Here is a 24,331-nt window from a genome sequence, read left to right on the forward strand (position 1 = left end):
CTGGGGGTGTAGATGGAAATGTGGAATATAAAATACAAATAGATCAGCCAAGAGAAGGTAGGGCCCCTTAAAGATCAAGGAGGCTATCTTTGTATTGAACCCCAGAAGATGGGAGGGATGCTAAATGAATATTTCATGTCAGTTTTTACTGTGGAGAATGAAATGGAGGCAAGAGAACTCAGGGAAATAAATATTGATGTTTTAAAACGTTCACATTACAGAAGAGGACGTAATACAGTCATAAAGTCCTACAGCACGGAGACAGGCCCTTTGGCCCAAACTGGTCCATGTTGACCATAATGTCCATCCACACTAACCCCATTTCCCTGCACTTGGCCCATATCCTTCTAAACCTTTCCTATCTATGTATTTGTCCAAATGCCTTTTAAATGTTGTTAATGTACCTGCTTCAACCATTTCCGCTCGCAGCTCATTCCTTATGTCTACCACCCTCTGTGTAAAAAAGTCGACCCTCAGGTTCCCATGTATTCTTTCCCCTCTTTCCTTAAACTGATGCCCTCTAGTCCTCGATTCCCTAACCCTGGGAAAAAGACTGAGTGCATTCACCCTATCCATGCCTTTCATGATCTTATACACTTCTATAAGATTCCCCCATCAGTCTCCTATGCTCTAAAGAAAGACATTCTAGCTGGTCCAACCTCTCCCCATAACTCAGTCCCTTGAGTCTTGACAACATCCTTGTAAATTTCTTCTGCACTCTTTCCAGTTTAGTAACATCCTTCCTATAGCAAGGTGACCAAAACTGAACACAATACTCCAAGTGCGGCCTCACTGATGTTCTGTCCACTGACCAATCCTCACCACTCCCTACCTGCACTCACCTATCACCATCCCACCTACCTTCCCCAGCCCCACCCCTCCTCTCTATTTATTTCCAGCTCCCTTCCCCCTCCCCATTTCTGAAGAAGGGTCCTGACCCGAAACATCAACATTCCTGCTCCTTTGATGCTGCCTGGCTTGCTGTGTTCCTCCAGCTCCATACTGTGTTGTCTCTGACTCCAGCATCTGCAGTTCTTGCTATCTCTGCAACATAACTTCCTAACTCCTATACTCATTGCCCTGACTGATCAAGGCCAGTGTGCCAAAAGCCTTCTTCACTGACCTGTTTACCTGTGACTCCACTTTCAGAGAACCGTGCATCTGAACTCCAAGGTCTCTCTGTTTCACGACACTCCTTAAGGCCCTACCATTCACCATGAAACTCCTACCTTGATTTGACTTTCCAAAATGCAACACCTCACACTTATCTGTATTAAACTCCATTTGTCATTTCTTGGCCCACTTCCCCAGCTGATCAAGATCCTGCTGCAATTTCTGATAACCTTCCTCACTGTCCACGATACCGCCTGTTTTAGTGTCATCTGCAAACTTTCTAGTCATGCCTTGTATAGTCTCATCCAAATCATTGACATAGATAACAGACAGCAATGGGCCCAGCACCGACCCCTGAGGCACACCACTAGTCACAGGCCCCAGTCCGACAAGCATCCTTCCAGTATTACCCACTGCTTCCTACGTACTGGAGGTCTTAGAGAATATAAAGGTGGATAAATCTCTGGGACCTGATCTAATGTACCCCAGAAGCCTGTGGGAAGTAAGGGAGGAAATTATGAGGGCTGTTGCAGAAATATTTGCATTATCTGTAACTATGGGTGAGGTGCCTGATGAATGGGGGGGTGGGGGGTGGCTAATGGTGTACCTTTTGTTTAAGAAAGTTTGTAAGGAGAAACCAGGGAACTATAGGCCTGTGAGTCTGACTTCAGTTGTGGGTAAATTGTTGGAGGTAATTCTAAAAGACAGGATTTATGGACTTTAGAGAGGCAAAAATTGATTAGGGATAGTCAGCATGGTTTTGTGCGAGAAAAATCATGTCTCATAAAGTTGATTAGAGTTTTGAGGAAGTTACCAAAAAGATTGGTGAGGGCAAAGCAGTAGACATTGTTTACTTGGGCTTTACTGAAGCCTTTTACAAGGTTCTGCATGATAGACTAATCAGTAAAGTTAGGTCACATTGGATTCAGGGTGAGCGTGCCAATTGGATACAAATTGGCTTAATGGCAGGAGACAGAGAGTAATGGTGGTGGAGGGTTGCTTTTTGGACTGGAGGCCTGTCACGTGTGGTGTTCCACTGGGATCATTTTTGGGTCCTCTTTTGTTGGATGAGAATATAGAAGGCATGGTTAGTACATTTGCGGATGACACCAAAGTTGGTGGCATAGTAGACAGTGAAGAAGATTTTCTAAAATTACAAAGGGATCTTGGTTAAATGGGTCAATGGGCTGAAAAATGGCAGATGGAGTTCAATCTGGATAAATGCAAGGCATTGCATTTTGATACAACAAACAGGGGCAAGACTTATACAGTTAATGGTAAGGCCTTGGGTAGTGTTGTAATATAGAGGGACCCAGGGGTTCAGGCACATAATTCTTTGAAGTTTGCATCACATGTAGGCAGGGTGGTTAAAGAGTCATTTGCTGTCATTGCTCAATCCTTAGGAGTTGGGAAGTCATTTTGAGGTTGTGGAGGACGTTGGTGAGGCCTCTTCTGGAATACTGTGCCCAGTTTTGGTCACCTAGTTGTAGGAAGGATATTATTCAGCCAGAGAGGATTCAGAAGAGATTTACCAGGATGTTGCCAGATATAGAAGGTTTGAGTTACAAAGAAAGGCTGGATAGGCGGGGACGTCATTCACTGGAGTGTAGGAGTTTGAGAGGTGACCTTATAGAATTTTATAAAAGATAAGGTTAATAGTAGGTGTCTTTTCCTTAGGATGGGGGATTTCAAGACAAGGGGGCATATTTTTAAGGTGAGAGGACAGAGATATGTGAGGGGCAAAGTTTTTACACCGAGGGTGATTTGTATGTGGAATGAACCTCTTGAGGAAGTGATAGATGTGGGTACAGTTATCATGTTTAAAAGACACTTAGATAATATATAAATAGGAAAGGTTTGGAGGGATATGGGCTAGGAACAGGCAGGTGGGACTCATTTAGTTTGGGATTATGTTCGGCATGGACTGGTTGGACCAAAGGGTCTGCTTCTGTGCTGTTTGACTCTGTGACTGTACGATCTCATTGACTGGAGGGAAGGCTTAAGGAGCTGAATGGCCTCGGGAGTGTGGAGCAAGATGAAGTTAATGAGTGTAGGTTCAATTCCTGTCCCAGCTGTGATAACTCATTGGAGACCTGCCTCCTCATCTCACCTCACACTTGTGGAGTGGTTACCCTCAAGATCTACATAACCAGTTGTCTCTCTCTCTCTCTCTCTCCAATGGAGCGAATGCCTATGGTCCTTTGTGTACTAAGGCTCACTACATTTAGGAAAACAGCAAACAGATTATTTTACTCTATGCTGGGTTTTGGCCCTGACTATTGCTTCACTCAGGCACACTTGTGAAGGAAATGTGGTCTCTATAAAATGGAAAATTGAGACTCCTGACTTCCCAGCAAAAGAAGACAGAAAGTATGGATTCATTTTGGAAGCTCCCTTACCTGTTGGAAGCTCTGCAGGTGAAGGAATAGACCTGGGAAAAAATAAAAGCACATCAGTTTACACCATAAAAAGGAACAGTTTCCCAATAATCCAGATTTAACAGAATTCACAGGGGGAGGGAGGAGAAAGGCTGAGAACATGCATTCAAGAAGTTAGACTAGCAAGAGTGATATATGATTTAATTAGGTTAATAACTACATTAAATTAGCTAACACCAGGAACATATCAGAAACCTGAAGAAGGGTCCAGACCCGAAACGTCAGCTTTACTGCTCCTCTGATGCTGCCTGGCCTGCTGTATTCATCCAGCAGATGGCAGTCTTTCACCATGTGCAAAGAAGAGCTGATCGAGAACCTTGTCACATCACGGAAATGTCTCAAATAGCTTCCCATTCAATGACTTGTAAGGTACAGTCACAGCTGTTCATGAAGCAACCACCAATATTCTGTCTTTCTTTCCTGTCGGTTGCGTTTACTGATAACAGTCTCATCTCTTGTGACAGAAGTTGGGGGTTAATGTACCACTCAGGACTAAAACCTGAAAATTAATGGGAATTAACACAGGTTCATGGAATGGTGGGAATACACTGATGTCTGTGATTCCCTGCCTCCCTTCCATAGAATCATGGAATGTTGGTGGCATAGAAGATGGCTATTTGGCCCATTGTGTCTGTGCAGGTTCTCTTCAAGACAACTCAGCTAGTCCCACTTACCCACATCTTCCCTATAGTTCAGCAAACACTTTCTGTCCAGATTAATGTCCAATACCGTTACGAAGGCCACAATTGAACTCGCCTCCTGTAGTGATTGTGACAAGGTCAGCCAGGTGGAGCTCACAGAATATGTATTCCCTGATTAGGGCTGTTAATCTGGTCCAATCAGGGAGCCCTGGCTGATAGATATAAACAGGAGTGTCAGACATGCTGGTACTCTGGGAGTTGATTGTGATGAGGCTGCATCAGGGTCAATAAAGGATGGCTTGATGACAGGATACTGTCCGCTGTGGAATTATTTCACCTCCCTCACACTCTTATGTAATGCATTCCAGATCCTAACCATTTGTTGCACTAAATAGTATCTATCTGCTCCTATGATGCTGCTTGGCCTGCTGTGTTCATCCAGCCCTGCACCTTGTTGTCTCTATCTCCATGCTTTTTTTTTACATAGCCATTTATTTCAATTGGTTGGCCTCTGTGTTTCAATCTTTAAGCAGTTTATACCTAATCTGACCAGGCCCCTAATAATTCTGAATATCTCTGTGGAATCTTCTCTCAAATGTCTCCTTTCCCAGGAGAAAAGCCTCAGATTCTCCAATCTACCCTCAGAATGGTAGACCATCAACCCTGGAACTTTTCTTATAAATCTATTTCCATCCTTCAATTCTTCCAACATTCAGTGCCTAGAATTGGACATAATGCTCCAAATATGACTGAAAACATGTTTTATGAAGTTATGTACTTTATGTCCCTATTTCTAAAGCCCAGCATCCCATATCCTTATACCAATAATGCATAATTAACCATTTTCACAACCTTTTGTGCCCCCTTAAATCACTTGCTAAAGCCCTTCTACTTTCACACCCACTCTAGAATTGTATTCTTTCTTTTATTTTGTCCCTAGTCTGCCACATGCCCAACCATTCTACCAGCCAATCTCTGCCCTCCTTACAATTCACAATGTTCAGCACCATTTCCAGCTCCTCAGATACTGAAGCAGTCCATGTTCAAATGCAACAAGATCTGGACAATATCCAGGCTTGGGCTGACAAGTGGCAAATAACATTTGTACCACACAAATTCCAGGCATTGACCATCACCAACAAGAGACAATCTAACCACTACTCTTTGACATTCAATGGTGTTACCATCACTGAATCCCCCACTATCAACATCCTGGCAGTTGTCATTGATCACAAGCTCAACTGGACTCACCATATTATGTTTTCCTTAACCACAAATTCTGAAACTGGTAAAATAAGACAAAGAACTGCAGATGTTGAAGATCAAAACTCAGCAGGTCTGGCAGCGTTTGTGGAGTGAAGGTTAATGTTTTGAGCCCAGTAATCCTTCTTCAGAACGGTCATTTTGGCCTGTTCTAAAGAATGGTCAACTGAGTTTGTCCAGCAATTTCTGTTTTGCTTTCTGAACCTGTGATCTGGACGCCCATGTCTACGTCATCAATCAGATGCCAGGCAATGACCTTCACCAACAACGAAGAATTGAACCATCTTTCCTTGACATTCAGTGATATTATAATCACTGAATTGTACCCACACATCACAACTGACAATATCCACTGACTGGAAACTGAACTAGTCAAATCATGTAAATACTGTGCCTACAAATGATCATAAGATGTAGGACCAGGACTAGGCCAAAAAGCCTTTGAGTGTACTCCACCATTCACTGAGATCATGGCTGATACAATAATGTTCAACTCCAATTTCCTGCCTTTTCCCCATAACCCTTGAACCCCTTACCAATTAAACATCTATCTCAGCCTTGAATATACTTAATGACCCTGCCTTGACAGCCGTCTGTGGTAAAGAGTTCCACAGATTCACTCCTCTCTGAGAGAAGAAATTCGTCTTCATCAAAGTGCATTACCTCACATTTTCCCACATTGTATTCCATTTTCCCCACTTGCTTAACCTGCCGATGTCCCTCTGCAAACTCTGTGTTACTCTCACCACTTGCCTTCCCACCTATTTTTGTGTCATCCGCAAACAGAATATTTACTTTCCTCATCCAAGTCATTAATATGTAATGTAAATAAATGTGGCCCCAGCACTGATTCCTGTGGCACCTCAAATGCCGGTCAGAGGTTGGGAATTATTTAGGAATTCCTGACTCCCCAAAGCTTAGGCCACCACCTACAATTGTCACGACTTGTGTCATTCGAGTACTACATTGTGTAAAGTAGGCTAATCTCTCTGTAAAACTGGACATGGAATCCTGCAAAATAGCTCCCAGAAGTCATGTGACCATCCTTGTTGATTCACTATAGCGTTAATAGCAGATAGACTGATGTGTTATCTCTGCATCATTTACATAGGGAGACATTTCGAAGCCAGTTAACTCCTGGTATATAAGAAAGCCGTCTCCAAATTGGGAAGGCTACCCTGTTTTACAGTTCACATTGACAATTTTTGCTATAAAGTGGCATCTTGATAAAAGTGGTCCAGTTGGGAGGTCCTGAATAGTCACCAAGAGGGCTGAAAACTGATGTCCCATCTGACAATGGGACTGGGGAAGAAAGCACATCTCCAATCCAGCTCTCGATTTTGTTTTACCAAAATATTTTCTGCAGTCTGTCCCGAAATGTTCACCCACGAGGCTCTGGGTGTAGGGCACTAACATGATGGATAAAGGAAACCAGTTTGTGAAGTAGTTCGGTTACCAAATCAAAGAGGGTGAGTGGAGTTAAGAAACAGATCAGGCGTGGTCTAATTGACTGGAAGAACAGGTTTGAGAATCTGATTGGTCTCCCGTTCCTACATTCTCTTTCTTGTAAGAAGTACATGCTGGAGGGTAAATCAACAGAGAAAACACAAAAGACATTACTTCTGGTTCCAGAAAGTTCTCTATAGATACTCAGTGATAAGTTTTCTTATCAACTGAACCAACATTTGAGAAGTGCAATGGTTAGTTCTACGTGGAAAACAAAAAGCTTCATTAGTAACAACGACATTACTCTCGGCAGACAACAAGGTGCAGGGCTGGATGAACACAGCAGGCCAAGCAGCATCATAGGAGCAGAGAGGCTGACGTTTCGGGCCTAGACCCTTCATCAGATGCTGCTTGGCCTGCTGTGTTCATCCAGCCCTGCACCTTGTTGTCTCGGACTCTCCAGCATCTGCAGTTCCTACTATCTCTGATTCAATTGCTCTCGGCAGCTCGTATTTTATACCTGCTTCTCACGCTGCCTGAACAGTAACATTAAGGCAGTGTGTTAGTAATGGGTGAATCCTCATCAATATGGTGTGAAGCCAGATTAATTCATTAAAGCTCGGTGAATGTCAGGGCAAAACATATGAAGTAACGAGCAAGAAAAATAAATAGGGAAAGGATTGGTCGCGAAACTGGAATTTATTCTGATTGAATGCGTGGAGCTTTTGATTGGGTTAGGGTCAGTCTGGACATTGTTTCCATACCAAATGGATCAGTGATAGATTCACAGTCCTCTATGCAGTTAGCGCAAACTGTCAAACACATTAGTACTGAGTGTGGTTATTAGTACGCTGGTGTTCTTGTTGTTTGGTGTCTTACGGGAGTTGCCGTTCACCGCTTTCACCCTGAGCGTCACTGTTATCCTTTTCTCTCGCCTTTTTGTCTTTGTCGTCTTTCTCCACCTTCCTCTTCTTCAGGAGTCCCCAGGACCAGGACCCAGTCTTTGAGGCATCCTGTGACGCAGGGCTTCAAAGCATTCAGGGCATTATTTACTCGTTAATAAGTCCTAGGCTTTGTAACACTAGGTCATCCAAAACCACTTACTCTTGACTACCACCAGTGGATTACATCTTTGGCTGTTTGCATGTAAAATAAAATCCAACATTCTGACCTGAATCAAGCTGTTATAATTTTATTTGCATGTTTAATTCTAAATACGGATACTTCCATCCTCGTAATATGGTCAGAATATGATGTAATATCGTCAGCTTTCCTGCTCCTCTGATCTTGCTTGGCCTGCTGTGTTCATCCAGCTCTACACCTTGTTATCTCAGATTCTCCAGCATCGGCAGTTCCTACTATCTCATGGTCAGAATAATATCTGTGCTCATGCAGGATTGAATATGAGATACTAGGATGAGAAGATCGAAATTCAATCAGAACGGCTCTACCAATTTGTTCGGCCATTATTTTCACCTGTCAAATTTGTCTTACATGAATGGTGAATTCATTTGCTCATATTTCAGCTGTGGGTTTGTGAAAATGCAGTGAGTTTATTATTTGGGAGTTTGTATTAGCGATGAACTGTTCTATGTTACAGTACTGCCAGAACCACTTCATTCCAAAGCCCCACTCTCACTGGTGACACCAGGACAAGGACCATATGCTTTGTAAATGTTTCACTCTCTCCCAGCCTTCTTCAACAGGTGTCAGCTATCAGCCCATCAACCTGCAGACGCCAGCCTGCACACGAGAGGAAAGATTAAAGCGACAGAGTAGCCCGTCAAATATCAACTACTTAGCCCATCTAACTATCTCCCCCATGTTGCCAGACCCTCCACAGCCTCCCTCTCTGCAGCTTCAATCTACCTGGAATTTGTGAGGGATAAATCTGCCTGATTTCTCTGCTCAGTTCCTCCATTAAGACCAGGCTACTCACTGATTCAAGTAAAGTGAACCTGAAAATGGCCTGGGCCCTGAACCCTTTTCTCTGGATCCATTCACATGCTAAGCTGCTATCCATGTGCCTTATCCAAGCTCAAAGGCACCTTTAGGTTAACATCCTCACGTCTACAAAGAATCATATGGTTCTTACCGAGGCTTCACGTCTTCAGGTATACCATCAACATCATCGTAGATATCGTCACTGGAAGGAGGAGGAGGAAAGAGCCCTGAGATGGACAGGAAGACACAAAACTGTCAGGTTCATAGTTAGAAAGTTACCTTGGGAAGAAATTTGATATACTGCAGAATATTAAAAGAATTCATCATAAAAATGCAAATCCCGCAGGTCACGTGCTATGGATGGGATAGGCAGGAGTGAAAATGTTCCAAAGGAACACATTCAGCCAAAATATAATTGAGCTGGGAAGTCAGTGAACATTGAAGTGGGGAGTGTAAGTTTGTTCATGAGACGGCTCATGAAACGGGATTCTAGTAAACAAAAAGATGAGGGAAATGGTGAGGAGCAGGGTATAAATTCAAGAACAAGTGGTAGGAGTAGGCTGACCAGCACTGAGGCCTGTCCCACCATTTAAGAAGATGGTTAAAGCCCAATACCAACTCTAACCTCTCACCCTATCCCCAATTTCTTGGATTTCTTTTGGATTTATGGATCTCACTCTTGAAAATACTCAACAACTCAGCATTTATAACCTTCAGGTATAGAGAATCGACTTTGAGGAGAAATTATTCCTCAACTCATTCCTAAATTGCCATTGTCTTATCCTGAGACATTGGCTCCATGAGCCAAACTCTCCAGCCAGAAGAAACAAGTCTTCATTCTGCTATCAAACAGGGATGGGCAGCTTTGGGCTTGTTGTCCTTTTCCACTTTCAATGATTCTCACATTCTGAGCCAGACTCTTCACTCTACACAGTGTAGGAGGTGATCTGTAACTGTAAATTGACAACGAAATAGCTGTAGTTGAGGATTCCCCTAGTTATCTCTTCTTTGCTATAAAGGTGCACTGTGCAAGTCTTGGGAGCGGTTTGATTGTATTTTTGCCAAATGAAGATTACTGATTAGGAAATTCTGCCAAAGGCACACAATAGTTATTCAATTAAGATAGACAATGATTATTCAATATCTTGGAAATGGTTTAGGAGGTTGGACAGGAGTTTAGGGTTAAAGGATTTTGGCTTTACAAAATGTGAGAAGACCCCAAAGAGAAGTGATAGTTGTTGACACGTCTCAGTACACAGTGCAGCAGTAGAACCTAATGGCCAGAACAGAGATTGACTGCTTATTGGATACTCACCACTGCCCCCTGTATTGCCGCTCCCATTCCCTCTAGAAAACAATGGAAAAGAGGGGTCACAATCAGCAAACAGCTTGAAACAAAGCCTTAAGATAAAAGTGGCATCTTACACATTCCTTTCTGTGTTGACAAAGTATGGAAGAACCTTCAGGTGGTTTGGATTAGCATGAACATAACATAAGGCTGCACTTAAAAAAATATATATAAGGCTGCATTTAAGGAGCTCTTGTAGCGCAGTAGTCATGTCCCTACCGCTGGGTCAGGAGGCCTGGGTTCAAATCCTACGTGCCCCAGAGGTGTGGATAACTTCTCTGAACAGGTTGATTCTCCAATACTGTGAAGGCGCATTGAGAAATGCACTGCTTTCATCACTTTAACGTCAATGCATGTTCTGGTACATTGCAAACCATCCAGCTGACTGTTCTTGGTTCAGGCCTCAACACATACAAAACCACTTTATTATGATTTAAGAACCTCTGAAGCCAGAAGCTGCCAAATCCACATCAAAATTTGTTTAGTCAGAATGCAGTACGTGCTCTCTCTCTCCCATAGTGACTGCTGCCTTCTTATTTAAAATTTCTTGCCCGTCCCTAGTTGCCCTTGAGAAGGTGGGGGTGAGCTGCCTTCTTAAACCACTGCAGGCTACCTTGGTAACTACAGGTAATTAATCATGTGGGTACAAGGGATCATAGGCATCTCTGTCCATTAGAGAGAAAAGTAATTGGATATAGAAACCTGAGGGGCACCACTTGAGAAACAATCATGGGGCAAAGAAGAAGATGGGAGCTTGGCCTTAAATAATTTAATCTATTTGTTTGAACCTCTCCAAGGATTTAAAAAAATATATTTTTGTTCATGGGATATGGCCATTGCTGGTTGGGCCATTTTTTAATTACCCATTTCTAATTTCCTCTTGAACTGAATGGCTTGCAAAGGCCATTTTGAGGGTGGTTAAGATTCATAACATCATAATATAAAGGAGCAGAATTAGGCCATTCAGCCCATCGAGTCTGCTCCCTTTTCGATCATCGTTGATATGTTTCTCAACCCCATTCTCCTGCCTTCTCCCTGCAACCTTTGATCTCCTCATTAATCAAGAATATATCTGTCTTAACTGCACTGAATGACTTGACCTTCACAGGTCAATGAGTTCCACAGATTCACCACCCTCTGGCTGAAGAAATTCCTCCTCATCTCAGTTCTAAAGGCTCATCCCTTCACCCTGAGGCTGTACCCTTGGGTCTTAGTCTCGCCTACTCGTTAAAACATCTTCTTCACATCCACCGTATCCAGGCCTCTCAGTATTTTGCAATTTTCAATTATATCTCCCCTCATCTTTCAAAATCCATTGAGTATAGACCCAGAGTCTACAACCATTCCTCACATGAAAAGCCCTTCATTCCATCACACTCCTGACTTGTGCCTTGTAGATGGTGGACAGGCTTTGGGGAGTCAGGAGGTGAGTTACTCGCTAGATGGCTAGATCAGTTTAGTTTCTGGTCAGTGGTAACTACTATGATGTTGACAAGTGGGGAATTGAGCAGTGGTAATGCCATTGAATATCAAGGGGAGATGGCTACATTCATTCATGTTGAAGACAGTAACTATGTGGTGTTTCTGTGGTATGAACATTACTTGCTTCTTGTCAGTCCAAGCCTGAATGTTCTCCAGGTCATGCTAGATTTGGACATAGAATCATAGAATTTTACAGTACAGACAGAGGCCATTCTACCCTTTGTTTTTGTACCAGCTCCTGAATGAGCTACCCAGCTTGTCCAATTCTCCAGTCCTAATTCCGCAGCCCCCTAAATTTATCACTTTCTAATATATATCCAGCTCTCTTTTGAAATCATATCAACTTAACAACTAAATCTTAACAACTGAGTAAAGAAGTTTTTCCTCATCCAACTCCTAGCCCTCTTGCTGACAATCTTGAAATTGTGATCCCCTAGTTACTGACATATGAACTAATGAAAACAGAATATCCTTCTTTACCCTGTCAAAATTGTTCATAATTTGATTACCTCAATAAGGTCAACTCTTAATCTTCTCTGCTCTAAGAAGCCCAATCTCTTTAATCCTTCCTTGTATCTAGAATTCCTTATTTCTGGTATCATTCTAGCAGATCTCCTTTGAACTGCTTCAGTATCCCAAGAATTGTGAATGGTGCTGAACACTGTGCAATCATTGGCAAACGTCCCCACTTCTGACTTTATGATGGATGGAAGGTCATTGATGAAGCAGCTGAAGATGGTTGAGCCTAGGACACTACCCTGAGGAACTCCTACAGAGATGTCCTGGAGCGGAGATGATTGACTTCCAACAACCACGACCATCTTCCTATGTGCCAGGTATGACTCCAACCATTGCCCCCTAATTGCCATTGCCCCCAATACCCATTGATTCCAGTTTTGCTGGGTCTCCTTGATACCACACTTGGTCGAACGCAGCATTGATGTTAAGCGCCGTCTCTCTCACCTCACCTTTGGAATTCAGCTCTTTTGTCCATGCTTGAACCAAGGCTGGAATGAGGTCAGGAGCTGAGTGGCCCTGGCGGAACCCAAACTGGGCATCACTGAGCAGGTTATTGCTGAGCAGGTTCTGCTTGATAGCACTGTTACTGACACCTTCCATCACTTTACTGATGATCGAGAGGAGATTGATGGGGCGGTAATTGGCCGGGTTGGATTTGTCCTGCTTTTTGTGTACAGGAAATACCTGGGCAATTTTTCACATTGTCGGGTAGATACCAGTATTATAACTGTACTGGAACAGCTTGGCTCGGGGAGCGGCACAAGTCTTCAGTACTATTGCTGGAATGTTGTCAGGGCTGGTAGCCTTTGCAGTATCCAGTGTTTCCGAACATTTCTTGGTGCGATGTGGAGTGAATCGAATTGGCTGGAGTCTGATACCTGTAATGCTGGGGACCACTGGAGGAGGCCGAGATAGATCATCCACTCAGCACTTCATGCTGAAGATTGTACTAAAGGCTTGAGCCTTGACTTTTACACTGAAGAGCTGGGTGATGGGTTAATGCCTCTCCCTGTAGTCTCTAAATCGTAGAATTAGTACAGTGTGGGAACAGGCCCTTTGGCCCAACAAGTCCACACTGACCCTCGGAGCATCCCACCCAGACCCACCCCACTATAACCCACATTCCTGAACACTACAGGCAATTTAGCATGGCCAATACACCTAGCCTGCACAGCTTTGGCCCATGGGAGGGAACCGGAGCACCCGGAGGAAACCCACACAGACACATGGAGAATGTGCAAACTCCACACAGACAGTTGCCCAAGGGTGGAATCGAACCCAGGTCCCTGGCACTGTGAGGCAGCAGCGCTAACCACTATGCCACAGTGCCTTGACATATTGGCAGAGGCAAGTTTGGGGAATCCCTGAGTGCTCTTAGTTATTGTTGGGAATAGTAACTGGCCTGCCAGCCAGAGGTAATATGAGTATAGTGGCAATGCCAGTGGAGTAGCAATCCAGAGCAGACTAATGATCCAGGGTCATAAACATCCCTTTCATTCCCCTTCAGGATGGTCTGTGGGTTCTCTGTTTCTTCCTTGTTAAGAGGCCTGAACCGTCCCCATCAACCACCACCCTCCTCTGCCTGACCGAGCTTGTCCTCACTTTGAACATATTCTCCTTTAACTCCTCCCATTTTCTTCAGATCAAAAGGATGGCCATGGCTACTTGCAGGGTCCCCAGTTATCCCTGTCTCTTTGTGGGGTATATGGAACATACCTTGTTCTAGTTCTGCTCTGGCCCCACCCATAACACACTCTCTGGAATATCCTTAAAATCTTTAATGCTCCTTCCTGCTCACATTCGAAATTGGTTCAATTCATCGGTTTTGTTTCCAATTTCCACTCTTCCCTTGCCTTCACCTGGTCCATCTGTTTTGTTCCCTTCCTTTCTTGACTTCACTGTTTCGATTTCTGAGAATTGGTTGTTCACTGATATCTATTACAATGCCACCAACGCCCACAGTTACCTCAAATACACTTCCTCACAGCCTGCTTCCTGTAAAGACTCTGTTCATTCTCCAGACTCCTCCATCTCCATTATCTTTGTTCTAATGATGCCACCTTCCATGGGCTGCGTTTGACATGAACTCCTTTTTCCTCAACTGATGAAACAGGGCCCTCAGCCATGTCCAGCCCATCTCACGCACCTCTGCCCTCACCCCTTCCTCTCCCTCTAAGAACAATGATAACTTCCCCTTGTCCTTATTATCCACCTCACTAGGCTCTGCATTTAAAGGATTATCCTCCACCATTTCCACCACCTCCAGCAGGATGCCACCACCAAACACATTCCCCTCCCCTCCGCTGTCGGCATTCTGCAAGGGCTATTCCCTGCAGGATACTCTGGTTCACTCCTCCATCACTCCTAACACTTCCTCACTCCCCCATGGCACTTTCCCATGTAACTGTAGAGGGTCTAACCCTTGCCCATTCACCTCCTCCCTCCTCACTGTCCAAGCTCCGAGTTACACCTTCTGGGTGAAGCAGTGTTAGACTTGGACTTCTTTCAGTCAAGGGGCCTGCATTCACCGCTCACAATGCAGCCTCCTTTCCACTGGGGAGACCCAGCACAAGCTGCGAGACCACTCTGTGGACAGATCTCCACTCTGTCTGTAAGAATGATCCCACCACCCCTCCCAGTTAGTTGCTATTTCAATAAACCAGCCCTCACAGTCTTGTGAGCATTCCTGTCCCGGGCTAGCTGCAATATTCTAAAGAAGCATAATATCTCCTTGAGGAACAACACCTCATTTTCCGCTCAGACATTTTACAGTCTCTTAGATGCAATATTGAATCCCACGACTTCAGAACATAACCGCCATCCCCCATCTCGAATACAAAATCCTTCCACCTCACCCCCTACCAACCCACCAGCTGTGTCTTGTTGATTTTACTTTTTGCAGAGTGACTCATTTTCGCCTTTATATAGTTAGCATTTATTCTTATTTCACGTCTCTATCCCTCCACATCACTCCCCTTGTCTGGCTGTGGATGTCCTCACAATCTGTCCAGTTCGCTCTTCCTCTCCTTTTGCAGCCATTTTCTATCCACCATTTTCCAACCCCTTTCCAGTCACTGGACCCAAAAATATTAAGACTGTTTCTCTCTCCACAGATACTGCCAGATCTGTTGAATTTCTCTACTTTGTTAAATTTCAGATCCCACAGCAACTGGTGGAATTTAAATTCAATTAATAAATGTAGAATTGAAAACTAATCTCAGTAATGCGTGAAACTGTCATTGGTTGTCATAAACCTGCATGGTTCACTGATATCCTTTAAGGGAAGGAAATTAGCTATCCTCACCTGGTCCGGCCTACAAGTGACTCCAGACCCATAGCAAAATGACCAACTTGGTCACTTAGTTCAAGGTTCAATAAAGGATGGGCAACAAATGTTATCTTTTAAAGTGAAACCCATGTCCCATGAATGGCAGAGCAGGCTTGAGGGGTCTGCTCCTGCTCCCAGGGGTCAGAAAAGATTTACAAGGATATTGCCAGGATTGGAGGGTTTGAGCTATAGGGAGAGGCTGAATACACTGGGATTATTTTCGTGGAGCATCAGAGTTTGAGGGGTGACCTTATAGAAGTTTATAAAATCATGAGGGGCATGGATAGGGTGAATAGGCAAGGTCTTTTCCCCGGGGTGGGGGAGTCCAAAACTAGATGGCATAAGTTTAAGGTGAAAGGGGAAAGATTTAACAGGGACCTAAGGGGCGATCTTTTTCATGCAGAGGGTGTTGCGTGTATGGAATGAGCTGCCAGAAGAGGTCATAGATGCTGGTACAATTACAACATTTAAAAGGCATCTGGATGGGTATATGAATAGGAAGGGTTTAGAGGGATATGGGCCAAATGCTGACAATTTAGATTAATTTAGGATACCTGGTCGACATGGACGAGTTGGGCTGAAGAGTTTGTTTCCGTGCCGTACAATGTAAATTGTAGCACCTTCCTGCTGTATATCCAACCATATCACCCAACTAATTCAGCTCAAAGGCAGCTGGGTCCAGATGTACAAAAACATGTGAGCCCGCAGGATACACAGAGTCTACAACCAGGTTAAGTTCTTTGCTCCTTTACAGGATAAAGGTGTCACTGGCTGGGCAGCATTTATTGCCCATCCCTAATTGCCCAGAGTCAACCACATTACTGTGGGTCTGAAGTCACATGTAGGCCAGACCAGGTAAGGATAGCAGTTTCCTTCCCTAAAGGGCATTAATGAACCAGATGGGTTTTTCCTGACAATCAACAATGGATTCACGGTCATCATTAGATTCTTAATTCCAGATATTTTTACTGACTTCAAATTTCACCATCTGCCATGGGCAGGATTTGAACACAGATCCCCAGAACATTATCTGAGTCTCTGGATTAACAGTCCAGCGATAATACCACTAGGCCAGCACCTCACCATCATGTGTAGGCAAAGACTTGGCAGATGGAATGTAATGTAGAAAATTGGAGGTTATGTCTTTTGACAGGAAAAATAGAGAAAATGAATATCATTAAATGGTGAAAGCCTGCAGAAAGCTAGAGCTCAGAGAGATTTAGGAGCCCTTGTGCATGAGTTGCAAAAAAAACTAGAATCCAATTTCATCAGGTAATAGGGGAGGCAAATGAAATGTTGGTCTTTACTTCAAAAAGATTGAAATATAAACGTTGGGAGGTCTTGATCAAACCATACAAGGCACCAGTCAGACCACAACAAAAAACAGAAATTGCTAGAGAAACTCAGCAAGTCCGGCAGCATCTGCAGACAGAAAGCAGAGTTAAGAAAAAGCAGTGCTAATGTTTTGAGTCATGACCCTTCTTCAGAATGGGTGTTTCTATTTTTCTACAAACTGGAATGCACAAATGTTGAAAATCTAACCCCTGCTTGGAGGGATTTTTGTTTCTTACATGTCATCATTTGGTGCAACATCGTCATAGAGTTCCTGGTCTTGGATTGGTTGCTTCATGACGGGCATGTTAGCTGTTTTCTTCCTTATCTCATCATAGTTGATATCCACACACGTTACTTTAATGTACCCATCTGTAAAAGAGGAGACAAATAAACAACTGATGCACAAGAATTACAAAGACCCAGTGTATTCCAGCAGCAATTAATCAGGACAGTGCAGCAGAGATTTCCTTACCCAATGATGATGAGTTCCAGATGCCATAGAGAAGACACTTAAATAGTGTAGGGATATTCCTATTTGATAGTCTAATTATGCATTGCAACAGAGAACACACTAGTTTGGTGATGACTGATTAATTGCAAATTAAGCTTTGTTTAAATTTAAACCAGCATGACTGGTCAAAACATTATCCTGGGGAATGAACTAGAGAATGGTCATTGCACACTCTGTAAAGTTGAAATAGAGCAGGTACGCAGTGTGGCATACTAGTGTATACTAGAAGTTACACACATGTAATACACAGGCCCCTGTTTGTTGCAGACTGAAAGAACATATACACATCCTGCACCAGTTTCAACTTGCCTTGATCAATCAGAGTTAACCTGTCTGGTATAAATTTAAACTAAGCTTGGCATTCAACTGTCAGTCACTGTATCCATAGCAAGATCTCTCAAACAGCAATGTGATAATACCCAGATAATCTGCATTGGTTGTCCTGTCCATTTTCAAAATATTGTCTCAGAATTTATCTAAAAGAGCATACAGAATTTTGGTATTCTGTTTTAGTTTAATTTCTCATCTGAAAGATGACTTATCTGACTGTGAGGCACTTCCTTGATATTGCACTCAAGTGTTAGCCTGGATGATACCCTGGCTCCCTTATTAACTAATATTGTGAATGGTTTTCTGTCTGATTGTATTCTCCTCAAATCTAGTGTCATCACCCTCCTCCTCAAACCTTCTCTCCCTCTATCTTTACATATTTGCGCCTTCACCAAAATCACTGATTTCTCCCTCCATAAAAACATTGTACACCTGTTGTTAAACCTCTCATTTCTGCCTTCGTTACCTGTAGACTTGAATAACCCAAGACACTCCTGTCTGATGTCCCAAATTCGACCCTCCACCATGAGCCTCAGGTCACCAAAAACTCTGAACCCCCCCCATATCTGATCATGTACCATGTCATGCTCATCCATCGTATCTCAATGATTTACATTGACTCCCAGCTTAACAACATCTTGATTTTAAAATTCTCCTGCACATTTTCAATTCTCTGCAAGGTCATAGAAATATAGAAACTCGGACCAGGAGTAGGCTATTTGGACCTTTGAGCCTTCTCTACCATTCCATACGATCCTGGCTGATCATCCAACACAATACCCTGTTTCTGCTTTGTCCTCATACCCTTTGATCCCTTTAATATTTGAAAAAAATCAAAGGTCTCATCTCTTTATGTTGCTCCTTAAAACCTTTTGATTGTCCATCCCAACATTTCCTTAGAAGAGAAATCAACATCCTATACATGCTGGAGCTCTGAAATAAATACAGAGAATGCGGGAGAAACTCAGCAGGTCTGGCAGGAAGTGTAGAGAGAGGCAGAGTTAATGCTTCAAGTCCAGTGTAACTCTCCTTTGTCTCCAAAGAAGAGTCATACTGTGAAGGGCACAGGGACATTTTATCATGTTAATGGCAGTATTTGTAAACATACAAATGTGCTTATAGTTCCAGTTCAGGGGGTGACAGTGCTCCAAGCTAACATTCTAGGCCTGGACATCTGACACTACCTCAGGATTGACTAGAATATCCGCCTAGATCCATGCGCTCAAGTGGGAATCAAATATATATCCCATCGGACCTAGAAGCAAGAGTTAATGGCACAAATATTGGATGATCTGATGTGCACTGCATGTTCCAGCTGCTTTTTTCCCTGAAAAGCAGATTTTTCATGATTTCCAACTCTAGAAATTGTCATTGCCGGGAGACCAGGGATTGATTAGACTGGCATCTCCTTATTTGAAGAAACTAAGTGGTCGTGAGGGCAATGAGAAGGCTTGACGTCCATCACCAAAATAGGTAGCTCTTCACCAACATGATCCCCAGGAACCCAGAGGAAACATAATTAGCAGAAGAGCTCTTGTGGCTAGGGGTCACAGCTTCATGGGAAAACCTTTCATTATCGCACTTACCCCATCCCGGGACAGAATACATGTCCTGAGAGCCTGACACAAACAGAGATTGAGCCCTCTCTATTACTGACTTCATTGGGGTTCATCATGGAGAAAAGCAAATGCTGTGGGGATTGGGTGTGGAGTTTGCATTCAGGAAGAGAATCCCCCAAGTATACCTGATCTAGACATTATCGTATTGCTGTTCCTAGGAGTTTCCTGTGTGCACATTGGTTGCTGTATTGTGTGGGGTCTCAGGAAATAGGAGCTTGTGTCGGCCCCTCAACCTGCTCTAACATCCAACTGGATCATTGCTAACCCCCTATCTCAATGTTATTTTCCTACACACTCATTTAGATCTTTAATATTTAATATCTAGAAAAGATCTACATTAAAATAGTGAATCAACTTCTAAAATATTTCATTGACAATGAACTGCTTTGGTTTCAGATATCCAGATGACAAATACAGGTTCTTTCTTATTGATTTGACGAACATTTGTAGTACTCATAGCTGACAGCTGGGGGCGCTGACAGTCCACTGCGTTGATGATTTCCAGCAGCCCCACCAATGGATGCTCATGTGTTGAACTGAAATCCCATGTGTCCACACCTTGGTTTCAATAAATTCCAGAGGAATTTTACAATTATTATTTCAGTAGTATGTAAATAGTCTGATGCATTAGTTATTATTAAAATTCCGGGCTCAGATTTTCAACTATCTTTCTGGTTAGCCTCCCACCTTATATCCTCAGAAAGATATAGCTTGTCCAAAACGTTTAGCTGTCTATGTCTTTACCCCCACCAAATTCCAGTTCATTCATCACCCTCTGCTTGACTCACTGACTTACGCTGACTCCAGCTCAAGCAGAACCTTGACTTTAAAATTCTTGATGTGGACGTGTGGGTGTTGGACTGGGGTGTACAAGGTCAGAAATCACACGACACCAGGTTATAGACCAACAGGTTTATTTGAAATCACAAGCTTTCATCAGGTGAAGGAGCAGCTCTCCAAAAGCTTGTGATTTCAGATAAACCTGTTGGACTATAACCTGGTGTCAAGTGACTTCTGACTTTAAAATTCTTGTCCTTGATTTTGAATCCCCTTGTGGAGCTTGACCCTCCTTAACTATCTATGTAATCTCCTCCAACACCATAACCCTTCATACTATCTCTGTGCCTCTAATTCCAGCCTCTTGAGTATCTATCCTTTTAATTGATCTACCGTTGGTGACTGTATTTTCAGTTGGTGAAGCATCACAGTAGGATTCTCTCCCCATGTTTGTCCATCTCTCTATCCTCACTTCCCTCCTTTACAGTGCTCCTTGAAACTTCTCACTTTGACCAAATTTCCCTGCTGCTCAGTGTCAATTTCTATGTGATTTTGCTCCTCTGAGTTTTGCTATCTAAATGAAAGTTGTTTCAGTATCACTGTACTTACAGGAACCATCTAATGTCCTGGCCAGCCATTTGCCTTCAGGATTGTTGGTGATGCGGATGACCTCCAAGCACTCGCCCTGTTTACACGACAGTTCATTCTTTCCACCTTTGTAATCCATTGTCACCTTCACGGTCTGGATGACCTCAATTGGCCCGGAGAGCTAAACAGGAGAAAAGAGTTCCTTTAGGCATCCAGCCACTAGCACATTCTCACCTGGCAAGTGGAAGATGTGTAGATGAAGGAAATAACTGAGATGGAGTTTTCGGGTACATCACACACAATGGTGAAAATTGTCCAGTCTAAACCAACCTTCCCACGGTCACCATCCACAACAGAATAACAGCATTCACAGGCTGTCCACAGAGACCCAATGATGAACAATGAAATAAACTTCAGGTCTATATTCACCTTTCATTATTGGATTTGTTGTTATCCGTTCATGAGATTTGGGCATCGCTGGCTGGCCAGCATCTATTGCCCGTCCTTAACTGCCCCTTGAGAAGGTACGTTAAACTGCCTCTTGAACTGCTGTAGCTCATGGGGTATAGGGACATCCACAGTGCTGTTAGGGAAGGAGCCCCAGAATCTGGGCGGCAATGCCTAGTGGTATTGTCAATGGGCTGTTAACCTAGAGGTGTAGGTAATGCTCGAGGGGTCATGGGTTTGAATCCCACCATGGTAGAGGGTACAATTTGAGTTCAATAAAAAACTGGAACTAGGGACCGGTGAGTCAGACAACAGTGGAGGGTAAGTTGTTGGAGGGGATTCTGACAGACAGGATCTACATGCATTTGGAAAGGCAACAGCTGATTACAGACAGTCTGTATGGGTCTGTGTGTGGCAAATCGTGACTCACAAATTAGATTGAGTTTTTTGAAGGGGTGACCAAGAAAATAGATGAAGACAGAGCGGTGGATGCTGCCTACATGGACTTTAGCAAGGCCTTCGAGGAAGTTCTGCATGGTAGACTGTTTAGTAAGTTTAGATCACATGGGATCCAGAGAGAGCTAGCCGATTGGATACAAAATAGTAGGAGACAGAAGGTGGTGGTAGAGGGTTGTTGTAAAGACTTGGGGCCTGTGAACAGTGGTGTGTCACAAGGATCGGTGCTGGGTCCACTGCTATTGGCTATTTATATAAATGATTTGGGTGAGAAAATAGGAGGTATGGGTGGAAGTTTGAGGATGACACCAAAATTGATGGTATAGTGGATGGTGAAGAAAGCTATCTAAGAGTACAACAGGATCTTGATCAGCTGGGCCAGTGGGCCAGGAATGGCAAATGAGGTTTAATTCAGGTAAATGCGAGGTGTTGCATTTTGATAAGAGAAACCAGGGCAGGAGTTAACAAGGTGTAGAGCTGGATGAACACAGCAGGCCAAGCAGCATCAGAGGAGCAGGAAGGCTGACATTTTGGGCCTAGACCCTTCATCCAGCTCTACACCTTGTTATCTCAGATTCTCCAGCATCTGCAGTTCCTACTATCTCCAGGGCAGGAGTTACACAGTTAATGGCAGGACCTTGGGAAGTGTGTTGACCTAGGGCTGCAGGTGTATAGTTCCTTGAAAGTGGCATCACAGGTAGACAGGTTGGTGAAGGGGAGGCGATGGCCTTGTGGTATTATCGCTGAACTGTTAATCCAGAGATTCAGATAATGTTCTGGGGACCTGGGTTCAAATCCTGCCACAGCAGATGGTGGAATTTGAATTTAATGAAATATAATTCTGGAATTAAGAATCTAATGATGACCATGAACCCATTGTCAATTGTTGGAAAAACCCACCTGTTTCACTAATGCCCTTTAGGGAAGGAGAATGCCATCCTTACCTGGTTTGGCCTACATGTGACTCTAGACCCACAGCAATGTAGTTGACTCTTAACTGCCCTCTGGGTAATTAGGGATGGGCAATAAATGCTGCCAAGCCAGCGATGCCCTCATCCCGTGAATGAATAAAAAAGAGACGTTTGGCATGCATGCCTTCGTTGGTCAGAGCATTGAGTATAGAATTTGGGACATCATGTTACAGCTGTCTAAGACATTGGTTAGGCTACGTTTGGAGTACTGCATACGATTCTGGTTGTCCTGCTATAGGAAGGATATGATTAAACTAGAAAGGGTGCAACAAAGATCTACAAGGATGTTACCAAGACCAGTCCTGATGAAAGGCGTAAACCCGAAACGTCAACTTTCCTGCTCGTCTGATGCTGCCTGACCTGCTGTATTCCTCCAGCCCCACATTGTGTTATCTCTGACTCCAGCATCTGCAGTTCCTACTATGCCCTGTCACCAAGACTGGAAGATTTGAATTATAAGGAGAACTGGACAGGCTGGGATATTTTTCCTTGGAGCAGCTGAGGCTGAGGGATGACCATACATGAGTGGCATACATAAGATGAATAGCCAAGGTCTGTTACCCAGGGTAGGGGAGTCCAAAACTAGAGGGCATAAGTTTAAGGTGAGAGGGAAAAGATTTAAAAGGGACCTGAGGGGCAACTTTATCACACAAAGAATGGGGCATTTATGGAAATGACCTGCCAGAGGAAGTGGTAGAGGCAAGTACCATTACAATATTTAAAACACGTTTGGACAGGTACATGAATAGGAAAGGTTTAGAGGCACATGGGCCAAATGCAGACAAATAGGATTAGTTCAGTTTAGGAAACCTGATCGGCATTGATGAGTTGGGCCAAAGGGCCTGTTTTTGTGCTGTATGACTGTACGCCTCTATGACTGTATGATCGTGTGACCACTGTCATGTGTTATTTTAAAAAAAGTCTGGTTGACTAATAACTGTTAGGGAAGGAAATCTGCCATCCTCACCTGGTCTGGCCTAAGTGTGTCTGTAGACCCACAGCAAGATGGCTGAATGGTAACTGATCTCTAGGCAGTTAGGGATGGAAAATAAACGTTGGTCAAGCCGATGATGCCTACATCCTACTGAAGGAATGGCAATATATTTTCAAGTCAGGATGTTGAGTGGCTTGGTGGGGGTGGGGGTGGGTTGGAGGTCCTGCTGCCCTTGTCCTTCTAGATGGAAGTGGTCGTGGGTTTGGAAGGTGCTGTCTGAGGATCTTTGGTGAATTTCTGCAGTGCACCTTGTAGATAGTACACACTGCTGCTACTGAGCGTCGGTGGTGGAGGGAGTGGATGCTTGTGGATGTGATGCCAATGAAGCGGCTGCTTTGTCCTGGATGGTGTCAAGCTTCTTGAGTGTTGTTGGGGCTGCACCCATCCAGGCAAGTGGGGAGTATTCCATCACACTCCTGACTTGTGCCTTGTGGATGGTGGACAGGATTTGGGAAGTCGGGAGGTGAGTTACATAATGTGAAAGGGCTGATTGAGGAATGCAGTGATTGCTGTTTTCAACTAGCAAGTGGCCAATCCATGAAACAGTCTCCCTAGGTATAGTATTGCTTCATACAAACATATTTCTTTCAGCAAATCATTCTGGGCTATCATCTATGAGCCATGATGGGTTGTAAAGATAGCTTGGAAAGTACAGAGGAATTTGGCTATGAGTTCCTGAATACTAGGTATTTCTCTTACCTCATGTTGTAGCTAACTGTTTGGGATTGATTGCTAGGATGAGGCAACAACTCCTTTGCTATTGCAACATTTGCAGGGAATA

At 43.6% G+C, this 24,331-nt stretch overlaps 1 protein-coding gene across 1 annotated transcript in view; it reads right to left on the reverse strand.

The window, feature by feature from the left end:
• Positions 1 to 24,331, reverse strand: part of LOC109917951 (FYN-binding protein 1) — a 177,154-nt gene that overhangs the window by 26,002 nt on the left and 126,821 nt on the right. The window contains exons 5-10 of the mRNA XM_048594188.1: positions 20,704 to 20,863; positions 17,094 to 17,226; positions 10,161 to 10,192; positions 8,997 to 9,072; positions 7,781 to 7,927; positions 3,513 to 3,544 (exon numbers count right to left, since the gene is read on the reverse strand). Of these exons, the coding sequence (XP_048450145.1) occupies positions 3,513 to 3,544; positions 7,781 to 7,927; positions 8,997 to 9,072; positions 10,161 to 10,192; positions 17,094 to 17,226; positions 20,704 to 20,863 (580 nt within the window). The remainder of the gene's footprint in view (positions 1 to 3,512; positions 3,545 to 7,780; positions 7,928 to 8,996; positions 9,073 to 10,160; positions 10,193 to 17,093; positions 17,227 to 20,703; positions 20,864 to 24,331) is intronic.

This window comes from Rhincodon typus, chromosome 3 (genome assembly GCF_021869965.1).
Source record: "Rhincodon typus isolate 14 chromosome 3, sRhiTyp1.1, whole genome shotgun sequence".
In the NCBI taxonomy this organism is placed as follows: Eukaryota; Metazoa; Chordata; class Chondrichthyes; order Orectolobiformes; family Rhincodontidae; genus Rhincodon; species Rhincodon typus.